We start from the raw sequence: 12,967 nt of genomic DNA on the forward strand, positions 1-12,967 counted from the left end.
GTTGCTGCTTGTAGCTACAGCTTTACAACATTTGGTATCAAGGATTGTATTCACCTTTCTTCTGAATACAAGAGTTACAAAAATCCATGCCTCCAGTACAGATTATGTGCTAATGGTTCAATTTATGCAAACCAACAAATAGCACAGCAATTTCGTGTGTTTTCCCATAATCCTTTGTATACTTTACACACCTTGCTTAGTCTATTAGTTAGTGGTGCCTACTTAGTGCTACTGGAGGGAATTGGAAATGTAACGCTTCGGTTGGTTAGTTTATTTTAGAAAACTTGCATCAGTTTGAATCCAGTTGTAAATTTGCATGGAAAAGATCTACAAGCTTAAGTTTTACTTGCTTCTAAAATACAATTTTTTCATTTTCATAATTGCAAGGCTACCTGTAAGCAACCTGTAACTCAGCAGCAGCCTGGGTTAGATATCTACGCATGTGGCTAAAACACAGGAAACTTTACTCCGAGCTTACTCTGAAAGAAACCCAGCAATGAAATAGCTGAAGGACAAGGCTACACAGGGATGTATTTTCAAGGACCGAGTGCAAGTTATACACATGCAAATACCTAGTTATTGATTTACCTCTGTGGTCTGATTAGAAGCTGTGCCAAACCCCGGCCTCTGAAAGTTATAAGTGCTACGAGGAGGCTATTATGAGTGAGTGGAATTGAATGTCTACATACTTGCACTGTGTTTTAATCTATCAGCTCCACCTCCAAAGGCCCCGCCACGGCTCCGTTCAGGAGCCACACACACTATATCTTGTTTTCCAGGCTGCGGCATAGCCAGGAATGCGGAATCTGCTTTCCTGGAGTGGTTCTGGCTGGACCTGCCTGCCTTTGTCCTTCAGCTAGGCAAAGGATATAAGTATTTTTGATATGTTTTATTGTTTAATATGTTATGCTGGTACTTTTTGACACATTGCTATTTATTTAACTTTTCTAACCAGTCCTGTTTATACTGTCGGACGGAGTGAGTCATCCCCCGTGCTGAACACGCACCCCGCTGAAGTGAAGAGCCATCCCAGAGGCGACCGCCCCGCAGACCGTGCTCAGTTTGCCCCCGTTCACCGTCAGCCAGTTCTGGTTCGACGGCGAGCGATTGAAGTTATCCTTCAGTTGTGTGGGAAGGGGGGTCTCTGGCTCGTCGCAGTAGAGCCCACCCCAGTGCTCATCGCAGCTGCGGAGGAAAACAAATGGAAAATTCAGCTGGCAAAGGCTCTGCACGGAGGTGCCATGTTATTCCACATTAAGGTACCATCTTATTCCGCGTGGAGGCTGTCTGCATCATTTACTAGCGCACAACTGGTATATGGGGGTTTCAAACATCTGCCACTTTTTTGTAGTTGTCAGTATGAAACAGAAATGACTTTCGGAAGGCTGCTAATACAGAGTACACTCCAGCACTGAGTAAAATCAGTAAAACACATTGTGCTTGGATAGATAAACCAAAGAGAATGTGCCAAGCCTAAGAGTGTCCTGGTAATGTTAAATTTCAAGTAAATTTCAGTAAAATTTAAGTGGATGGGTACTTTCCAGTTGTTCCTTTATACAGTCCCCATTTTTTTTTTCTCCTCAGAAAAGCCTTATAATGTGTCAAGAATTGGGTAACAGTATGGAAATGTCTTCTGCTACTATGCAGATTTCACTAGGGAGATCATGCTTTGGTACTTCAGTGCTGTCAGGATAGACGACAACACAATAATATGTCTATTCTGCAGCAGAATATATTTCTAACAAACACAGTCACAGCGCAATTATACAACCATTCTCCCTTTTCTGTTGCCACTTGTGGCTGGAAAAAAGCAATACATCCATCTGGAAGGTATTTCGCTGTTGCCAGACAGACAAATCTGGGGAGATCTGCTTGTTGTTTGTTAGCTTTGCAGGGCTCTATGTGGGCTGTTGTACAGGCAAAATCTGTATCAAAGTCTTTCCCGTAAGTTCATTAAAATCACAGCGGAGGAATGAAATGCTGCAGCGCTGGGCAGGACAGGGAACTAACTGCACTTACACACAGTTGTCTTGTGTGCACTTCCCATGGCCGCTGCACATGTCTATGCAGCCATCCCCAATGTAGACGTTATCGATTGCCCACGTTTGCTGCTTATCGAAAGGAGCCGGCTGGTGCCAGCGGAAACGAGTTGCTTGAGACCTTTGCGAGAGAAAGAAAAACAGAAAGGTAATATTTCTAGCTAAGCTAATCTTTATTTTGACTGAAAGGAAATGTCAATCCAGACTTTTCCTGGAAGATTTGTCCGATATCGGCACAACCCAGGGCTGATTCTTGAGAACAAGAAGGTCCCTGAAAAGTTAAGAACAGGGTGCCTGTATTTTGAGATCAGAACAAAGCATGGGTGCTCAGTGGCATGCTGAGAGTGCAGGAGGTTGGGAAAGGGATCACTGGTGAGAACAAAGCAAGTGGGCTGCGGTTGGTGCAGTGGCGAAGAGGGGAGGAGGAAGGTGGTATGCCGAAAGGGAAGCTCAGACCAGTCATAACCAAATCCCAGCACAAATCCAAACTTGAGGGATAGCTGGGAACTGGATCAAGCCAGAATCACCCAAATCCTCCAAGTTTCCCCTGAGCCTGAGTTTTATTGCTTCAGTCCAAGTCAACAAACTCACCCAACTCTTTCTGTATGAATTCTCCCAACTACACTTAGGTAAGAGCAGCTCCAGGGAGTGGGTTGCCTCCTAGGCAAGATACTGCCATTTATGAAATCTGCAGGGGACAGGTGAGAGTGCCCATGCAGGGCTTGAGGCATCACCCTGGTTTTGCAGTTCCCTCCCTCCCCTCCATCCAGGACATGGGTGGAAATGTTAAGAAATGATCTATGGTGTGATCCTGGGTCCTTTCAGTAACTCATTTTCATTTTGTTGATTAAAGGGGGTTTACCTGCCTGTTCAAACACCTTGCTTTGATGTAGCTATATGTGAATTAACTGTCTCAGCTCCCAAGACAGATGATGAAAACCTGGGATACCAAATAGCTATTCAGATTACGCAGCAGTAGGCACCTATATTTGAATAGCTGCAAGTAGCTGAATTTTTCTAACTTTTCAAGAGTACCATTTTAAATGTAAGCTAGTCCATGTTTTGCTCTACAGCACTAGATGGCAGCATTGAACTTTGTGTAGTCAATCACAATCATTGTAACCCTCAAAATAACTAAACAGCAAAATCCTCAAAATTTATTCAGTGTAAGAATAGACCTTTTATAGTAAGGTCAATGTTATCCTATGAATTATTTCTTTATAAACATGTTACATGAGGTGAATGAATAACAAGTTTATCCAAAGAGAAATCTACTGCCATGCTGTCTAGCTGCTCACCAAACAGCATTTTTAAAAGAAATGCATAAATTGTGAAGAAGTCCTTTAGGAATAAAGGCAAGCACCTGTATCTTACACTGCCCGCTTTAGGTTTGGTGCTTCACTAACAATTTATGGAGCTGCTGCTCCTGGGAGAAGCTTTGTATTTGCTTTTCTTTTTAAAACCAGCTCCTACTCTAAGATACAACTAAGTGTTCATTGCTTTCTATAGGCCAGGGGTTAGATAGCACTGTGAGGTACATGAGCACTAAAACGCTACGTGGGTGCTAGTGTGGGTGCTGTGCACCAGGACAAGCTATTGACTGTGTAGCCTGCATGTCTCTAAAACATGCAGGCACAAACAATTAGAGACACACACCTCCTATTACGCAGCTTAAAATAATAAAGCAGAATAAAAATTATTTCACATCTAGACTAAAGGGCCTATTAGCTGCACTTACTCTGAAGCTAAACTTCTCCCTTGCTCGTCAGCTAAGGCTGTAATAACCTGTCTCAGGCAATCCTGATCTTAATATCTTTGGGAAATGGCATTACTTGAGCCAACAAATAGAGTTACTGGATTGAACAGAAGAGCAATCTTTGCCCCAGTAGGGCATCAGACTTCTTTTGACATATACAGCTCAAAAAAACTTTTCAGTCTTAAAATCACAGCTATTTATAAACCTGAGGTTATCTCAGGTGGTAAGTTCCTTTCAGGTCCAAATTCAATTGGTTTGAAACATCAGCCCCAGTCCTGATTTATCCTATTCAGCCCCAGAAAGCCCCTCCTGAACACAAATTTACAGACTTTATAGAAGAACTGTTGGGGTAATGGATTTTGCAGACAATATGTAGTGAAGCAGTATAAAAGAGTAAGCAGAGGAGATCAATGCTGGGAACAAGTCCTAAAAAAGTACTATTACTTGCTGTGAGGCACTGCAGTGAAGACAGGGCAGAGTCTAGATGCCCAAAATGATTAGTAATAGAAAATGGACTTCTCCACTACTAGTTTCAAAACTTGTAGGAACTGTGTAGACGCTCTCAGCACAATTGCTAAGCAATAAATGTCTCTGTTTCCAAACTTATCTGTGCATTAGTTGGCATCTTTCGTAGCCACCTTCTCCAAGAGGCAGGGGCTCTGCCTGCTCTGTGGCTACTTCTGTGCCTGCAGTGAGCACGGCCTTTGCCTACGTGAGGAGGTTGGGCTCAGCAAGAGGAGCTATAGGCTGTAGAGTCAGGTTGTGCTGAGAGCCTGATGCCCACGCTACCTGTGTGCGTGGGCTAGCTCTACGCCGCCTTTATCAGGTATGACTGCGTGGGGGACAGTCACAAACTGTGTGCAAACCAGCACATCAAGAAGGACACAAACTGGTTGGTCACACTACCCAGTTGTCCGTAGATAGATCTGTGTGACAAACCAAACAAAAATCCAGCAGTTTTGGGGGGAAATGTATGGCAACACTCCCAAAGAGCACCGTCAGTCCCAAACAGCTCCTTTCACTGCAGCCTCCCAACAAATCCCACCATTTTTCTTCCCTCAAAGACAAAAGAATGTAGGAAAAAGAAGAGTAGGTGAAAATGGAGCGTGTGAAAAAATAATGACCAGACCATCAAAGCTTAGGGAGACGCAAAGGATGCACGGAATGCACAGAAAAACAAGAAGCCTGGAAGGTGTTACTTTTAAAGCACCAGCTCATAGCCAACAACAGCAAGCACAGGCTGCAGGTGGGGATTCAGCCCGTCCAGTCAGCCATCAAAACAACCAGAACTTACTTAGCCTGACAATAAAATGAGATCCTTTAAAAAGTTCCCCCTGCTCCTGTCCCTCCCCAGGACAAGACAGAGAAGAATTTCCTATCTTTAAATAACCAAGAAAAGTAAACGCACATAGTAGCTTTGCAATTCTTACGCAGAGCAGGATGGGGTTTACTTATTTGTTGCTATATACATGGACTAAACAAAAATGGCAAGGTAAAATTATTTTAATGCTATAATGTATCACGCCTCAATACATAGTTATGCATTTAGATTTAATCTGCAGAAAACCAGAGGGTTTTTTTTACCTAGTATAGGGAGGCAGAGGCAAAGTAACCCGGGTCCACTTGTTGAAAGTGTCCGAAATGAGAATCCTCTGGAGATGGTACTTGTTGCATTCCACGTTGGTGGGAAGACAGTCTCTCAAAATTGGGTGCCAGGTCAGTCCAAGGTCCACTGAATATTCCAGTTCAATAGCTAAGGGTGGAAAGGTGGTTAATTACTTCATTTAGAGACTCACATCCATAGGCCCGCAATAAACTAGTAACCCCAGAGAGCGTTAGTCACAAGCCTACGCTGACAAAATAGCCCTTCAAAACTTTTCAAACCCTTGCGTCAGAAGCACAAAGAAATCCCCTTCAGTGGCAGTGCTGGAGGATACGTTACATGTTGCATATAGCTCAAGAGAAGGGCGCAGTACAACTCTGCAGCCGTCACCTCACTCAGGAGACCACAGGTGCAAAGACAAAGTCATCTGTCAAGTCACCAGGGTCAAGTCAAGCCAATTTCCGTAGCTGCAGCACACAAGAAAGCAAAGTGACAGCATCATGACGAGCAACCTTTTTTGTTTTTCAGGCAGAAGGATGAGATTCAGCTGGATGCAATCGTTGTGTAAGGCAGAGCAACACTCAAATTCAAACTTCTGGCTCTGTCACAAGATGGTTTAGTCACACTCCCACCCCCCTCCAGACAGCTCATTTCATTATCCAGCATAAACAATTTTAAATTGAGTTTGTTAGTCAGCGAGCTTGTTTTCATTCAAACACAGTCTAGCCACATTAAACTAATGTATTCATTTCTCAGCAAAAATCAGCAATTTCATTGTTTTGATGTTTACGGCTTATAAACTTTTATTATGAAAAATAAAGGTCAGTCAAGCTCACTAAATACTTCAAGTTAAACTTTTATGCAGCCATTAAAAGGTAAATAATAATAGGCACAGAACTATAACTTGAAGTAAATGTTCCTGCTGCCAGGCATTCTGGAAGGTGGTTGCAGTGACGGGGTGGTAAATCTGCGATCTTTTTTGATTACCACAGACCCATTTCTTCTACCCTCATGCACAGAGAACGACCCTTAATCACCCAATCAGTCCTACTTGATGTCTAAGCACAGAACACAGTGCTACAGAAATACAAGGGCAAATAGATACAAACATGGGTAAGTGAGTTTTTAGTGTTAAATCTCCATCACTAAAATGAAATGCTTTGCTCATCGTGACTGGAAGCATGATTAGGTAGTGTCCTGCCCAATTTAACACAAAGTTGAGATAATGGAAATTGTAGTAGACAGAGAAACAAAAAACCGGAGGAACGGTTTCTTTGCCAGTGTATAGCTAAGCTGCCAAAACACCTTTAAACTTAGCAGAGATGATCTTAGGATGCTGCAGTGGCTTTAATACCGCAAGAAAAAAATTATTATTAAGCATATGAGTAAAATATCTTGATTACTTCCATTGCATTCAGAAGAGCAAAATCAGATAAGCTGCTTTTAGAACTCCATGTAAAACCTTTATCCATTTTTATGCAGAATTCTAGAGGAACAGTCAGCAACCCATGCTAGGAAAACCTATTTCTTCTGCATCTTAAAATTCACATAATGAACCAAATTTTAATTTCCATGTGATGTGTATTCAGTGCATAGCATGTTTTTATTTATATGCATATTTGTATGTATATGTGTTTGTATATACATATACACATATAAAAGCTTGTGCTGCACCGAATACGCATCATATGGAAAAAAAGGAAGCTAGGTAATTAAAAATCGCATCACTATGTGTGTATGTATGTGTGGACACACACATATGTGCATATATCTATGCACACATTCATGCACACATATGTATATGTTTATTATTTCATATGGATGATACAAATTTTTGCAGTTGATGCTGACTTATCATGTCAGATGCATGCTGATATAAATGATTGCTTAGTTATAGAGGTGCAAGTGAGATCTAAAAAAAACCACAAAGCAAGAAACATATGCTGGAAACAACCAGCTGCTTATTATTAGAACCACAACATCACCCCTAGCAGTGGATACTGGTAAATGGATTTGAGTAAGACCGCTATTAATTTTTTTTCTTAAATGAATTGAACCGCAACTTAAGTGCCCAGAGGGAATAATATACTTTCGTGTATCTTAGGCTTCAGACACCTAGAATAAAAAAGCTGATATTACAATTCCTAACAGAAATGCACAGCTTGCTTTTGCTTCTCAGTTCTCATTATGATGGATACAAGTCAACTTTCCTGTACAGGAGAGGAAGAGGAAGGGCAGGATTTACCAAGAAATCATTACCGTAACAGGAGTCTGTGACAGAGCAGGATGCTGCAAAATCTATTTGCAAGAAAGAGTCTTCGTTGACAACAATGTCAGTGGTGACAACATAGCGGGTGCTAGCTTTCTCGATGAACACTAGAGCATCCCCAGTAGAGCCGCAGACTGGCATCTTTGTTCCACCAGGATGGAGCAGCCACTTTCTACTATCCAGTGTGGTGAAATCATCTTCTAATACTGTATTGCCAGAGATGTTTCCACCAATAAGAATCTGAAACATTAGAAGAGGAATTGTTATTGAAAAGAAAAAATGTCTAGAAGCCTACCCATGACATAGCATCACGGAGGAAGAGATTTACCATCTATGCATGTATATTCTGCTGGTCCAAAATGGACAAATTTACTCTGTAAATAGTTTAGGGTATGAGGAAGGGGAATATCTTTTTCCTGTAAAGGGATCCTGAAGAGATTGGCTCAGCTATACAAATATAAAGTTCGGGAAGGTGAAATCTCTCCTGTATGAAGTAAAGCTGCTCACAAAAATAAATGTTGGTAGGAGCAAAGTGATTACACTGTCATTTTTCCTACTGACTCTTCAGCTCTACTATAATCTGGTGCACCACCATCAGATTGCATCTGAGGATAGAAGTGGGGAAATACTCTGTGCTTTTCCATTGACTGTAAGATGTCAGCAGTTTACTATTCAACAGCAAGCAAGGTAGAATTAGTTTTCATTTGTTGTTCTGAATTCAATTTCCAATTGCTCTGAACTAACATAACTACATTCAATGATGATATAGGAGTGAAATTGAGGATCTTTTCATTTTTAAATGGAGGGATGTGAAATAGAATTTTGTAACCACAGCATTAGACATGGCTGGGAGTTTGGTTTCTGGGGTTTTCCTAAGGACCTGAACTAACTGTTTCAAAAATACATTCATAAATGTTGAAGCAAATTGAACTTGGACAGCCCAATAAAGCTACTTAGAGCAGAATCACTTCAGTGGGGTTTCTTGAGATTTATACCAAGTCATACAAAGCAATATAATAATCTTTATAGAAGCAAATCCCAAATATGAAACGAAACTTTATTTTCAAAATTAGAAGATAGATATAGATTGAAATTTTTCTGTAGTTTTTTTTTCTATCCCATTCTACCATGCCAATTATATATTTGCATAGATTTTAAATGAACGTTTCTGAAGTTTGAACTCAGACTTGCATGTTGCATGGTAAGGCCTTCTGCAATGTGAACTTGTGGCTCTACCCATGTAGAAAAGACTTTCCTAGCTCCAAAATGGGTGTTCAGTACTCCACATGGAAACACTGCATTAAACTCACAAGATTAGCAAACAGTAATTGTGCTCTATTATTTTGCTGGATTATTATAATTCTGGAATATCTTTATACAAAGCATTTTTGCTTGACCCAGTGAAATGACATATGCCAACAAAAGGGGAACATTAAGACTGAAAACAAATTAGAGTTGTATTAAAAAAAAAAAAACAACCCGGAGAATTCCTTACCTGGTCGATCACCCAGGGACTGTAGAAATGCCCGTTCTCGGATGGTTGCCACCAACGAAGCCGAGTGGAGCTGGAACGGGCCTTCAAGGGAATTTCCAGGGCGATGTATCGTCCCACGTTGCTGGAGTTACTGAAGAGGAACTCCTGGAGAAGGCTCCACGTGAGGCCCCCATTGAGCGAATACTGCAGCAGCACAGGCTGGCTCCTGAGGTCAGGCACCCCCTTGCCGCATCCCAGTCTCATGAAGAACTGCACAAATCTGACAAGGGGAGCAATTACTGGAAAGATTTCTTCTCTGCAACGTCCGAGATAACCAACTAGAGAGACTTGGAGTTTGACTATTGTTATGGTTTGAGGAACCTACAACAATTTATTGTCATTTAGGCAATTATTCTCTCACCCGATGACCCCTCCCCACCTTGGAAGGGGAATTGGGAGAAAACAAGGAAACCTGAGGGGTGGAATATAAACCGATTTCATAGAGTAAGAGTAGATAACTAACATTAGTAACACTAAAGAACCAATACTGATACTGATACCAATATAGAACATATAAGGATTATACTCAGCCGATTCTATCAGTAGGAAGCTGTGCACTCCCAGCAGCGGACAGCAAATGTCGGACACTGCGAGCGCTACATCTTCGGGAGGAAGGGAAGGCCTCAGGGGTCCGGCATGGGGGCAAGAAGTTGTCAGAATGGCAGCCATCAAGGAAGAGAGAGAAAGTCCTCAGCAAACTTTCTAGTTTATATTGACTGTGACATCCACGGTATGAAATATTCCTGTTGGCCAGCTTGGATCAGGTGCCTGGGTCTTGCTCCTCCTCACCCCTGCACCTGGCTAATTCAAAGACACCAAGACCTGGAAACCCACTCACCATAGTGGGCTATAAAGTAAATATTTTCACAAATTCAGGCACTAGAGTCTTCTAAAAGTGCAGTTTTCCCAAGCATTAGAAGAGAAATTAGTCCTGTGTTGTTCAAACCAGGACAACTATTGGCTAGCCCTGTGATTTCTTGCTGTAAGAGTCAGCTTTAGGAGATCTTATGATTTCCTTTTCAAAGCCTTCAGAAAATAAGCAGACAGACAGGTGGGCTGACAAAAATTCATTTTGCTTGTGTGGTATTTTGCCAGGCAGAAGAGGCTGAACAAAGCTGGTCATTTATGTTTTGAGCTTTTGTCTGCATAGCAGATGGTGTTGCAAATATCAGAAACATAATCCTGGGTGAAATTTTTATCCCTGTAGCCCACGAGTACAGATTTTAGTGGCAGAAAAGCAACGGTGCCCTAAGTAGATCATAATTTGCTATGAATTTGCTGAAATATTTAAATTCAAAATAAGCATCCCTGTTTTCCATTGGCATAAACTAGAGAAAATCTGGACAGGAGAACAAAGCACGTTTCACTTTCAGGGATCATTTTGTCCATTTAGTCAGCCTGGGAAATTTGTCTAAATCACACCGCTTAAATGTGCCGGCTTCCCTGAAGCCAGCCCGAGCCACCCAGGGACACCAGCGCTTTCATCCCCTATTTAATTGGCTTCTCCAAAGCAGCACAATAGACTTGTGTCAAACTGCGAAATTCTTCCCGTCAGCTGATGCTCATAACTAGCCCTACTATGCACTTGGGGTGGAGGAAACCACTGCTGTAATGATATTTACCTATCGGACTCGCAGGGATATTACAAGTATTAATTCATGTTTGCAGAGCGTTTGCAGAGCTTTAGAGTGTCGTGTCTGTTCTAATTATTATTGCATTAGTGCTGCCTGGCTCATGGTTAAATGAAACGGCACAAAAAGAAGTTTTGCATCAAAAGTCTTGCTCTGATTTGATCTGCAGGTAGATCCGCTGGGAGTGGAGGCTGCGGAGGTGCTGGGCGGACAAAGCTTCAATAAAACACCAGACCTGCAAGTCAATTAATTCCAGTCCTTGCTGCGACTCATGGTTTCTCTTGCTACTATATATAACTTCTTTCGCTATAGATTATATCCACCTCCACGTCCCAGACATAACGTATTGCTTGTGCTGTAAAGGAGCACTGGGGACCCTCATGGATCAACACATCAAATGTAATGGATTGGATTCACTGCTGGCAAGTCTTTGTGCCTCCTCAGATTTACTCCAACATTCGCCACATAATTCAAAAGGAATAAACCTGGGTGACCTTGTCTCTGTTGAATCTGCTCTCTGTGGATTGCTATTCTTTTATCTGAATTTTTAGTAGTATAGTACAACCCACTCAAATATAGGTAACATAACGTCTAGCAGATTAAGAAGTTAGTAATTTTAAATATTTCTCTTCTCAACCCACAGATATTTTTGCAAAGGTTCTGCCTGTTTTGAAATGGAAAAGCAAAGTTTTTTTGTAGATCTAGTATCACTAAAATGTGTGGACATTCTTCTAGCAAATCAGAATAGAAAAGGATTTGATCAGGTGCGATACCTAAAATATGCTGTCCCGACTGATACTTTGTGCTGCATAGTTTCAGCTACTGGTATCACCATGATGGTGATATACTGTCTCCTGTGTTAAAATCTTTGAACTATATATGTGATGGGAGTGGATAGTGGCTTGCAGAGTCCGCTCACAGTCCGCAGGTGCTGAGCGTGGCTTGCAGCACCCACAGCACTGCTCGCCGGTGCACTTCAGGGGATCTCCTTGGAAGAAAAGGAGGTCTTTAAAAGACCTATTAGAAATGCTGGTTCTCATCATTCCTGGCATAAATTGAAACCTCTCGCCAGATCTGCTGTGCTTTGCAGGTGGCCAATAGAGTTAGCCTGGAAATTAAGAAAATCCCACTACAATTACTTTAGGTTGCTAAAGAGCAGCCCCCAGCAACGCCGCTGCAGCCTGCCTTGCTGTTCAGAAGGGAGCACACAGTTATTTGTTGATAACTGTTATTTTTCATCAGCATATACAAGAAATTAAATGTACTGCTTTGTTTTCTTTTTAATAAGACAGAAGTCATTTATCTCCATATAACACCTTGAGGTCAATATATGCAAATCCAGCTACAGACTATCATGGAGAAGAGATAAATGACGGTTCTTTGAACACGAGCAATAAGGAAAACATGTCATTTAGTCTAATGGAGCAACCTACAAGATCTCTTGTATCTTTTGTTAAACAGTCTTTTAATTTCAGAACAGTCTAGGAAATTAAATTAGCTCAGAGAATTGATGTTTGTGTTTACCAAGTTCTGAAAAAGTTTGCTGTGAGGAATCTTACCAATTCAGAACAGGGATCTTTAATATTAAACCTCACTGAAGGTTAGCTAATTGCTGATCTAAAAAATATAATGGTTAGAAATTAGGCATCTTTATTGACCAGGAGGCTCTACAATTAAACCATTATTTAAAACTTCGATGCTAATGAAGACAAGTCAAAAAGAGATAAAGTGTCTATTAAAGTGTTTCCCACAGAACATTAGAGAGGAGTAGGCTGTTTACAAGAGATCAGTGGAGAAAAGTCTTGGAGAAAACACAATCTCTCCGAAGTAATAAAGTAAGGATGTAAGCCAAGATACTGAAGAAATTAGAAAACAATGCCTATTCGTTAGCATGCGTGCAATCAGGATGTCGTTTAACTTGTATTAGTGTAAATTTTTTTTAATGTGGCTTGCTTAGCATGCCCCACATCAAATATCTCCTCTGCAGGCCACAATGATACAACAGAATCTGTAAATACACTAAAAATATTTGTTTTTCAATTGCTGTGCTCAGTGTAGCTAGCGACAGCTTGGTGGGAATTTCTCAGTGAATTATTGGAAACAAATGTGCACGATAAGAAGAAAGTAAGCTTCAG

At 41.3% G+C, this 12,967-nt stretch overlaps 1 protein-coding gene across 1 annotated transcript in view; it reads right to left on the minus strand.

Annotated features, from left to right (window-relative positions):
* RELN (reelin) overlaps positions 1-12,967 on the minus strand; it is a gene marked incomplete at its 5' end in the record, with an annotated part of 296,306 nt that overhangs the window by 26,372 nt on the left and 256,967 nt on the right. Inside the window, 5 exons of the mRNA XM_082479306.1 lie at positions 1,008-1,185; positions 2,020-2,160; positions 5,380-5,548; positions 7,658-7,907; positions 9,163-9,421. Coding sequence (XP_082335432.1) covers positions 1,008-1,185; positions 2,020-2,160; positions 5,380-5,548; positions 7,658-7,907; positions 9,163-9,421 — 997 coding nt within the window. The remainder of the gene's footprint in view (positions 1-1,007; positions 1,186-2,019; positions 2,161-5,379; positions 5,549-7,657; positions 7,908-9,162; positions 9,422-12,967) is intronic.

The sequence above is a fragment of the Vanellus vanellus genome (assembly GCF_965231255.1).
Source record: "Vanellus vanellus genome assembly, chromosome: 1".
Taxonomy (NCBI): domain Eukaryota; kingdom Metazoa; phylum Chordata; class Aves; order Charadriiformes; family Charadriidae; genus Vanellus; species Vanellus vanellus.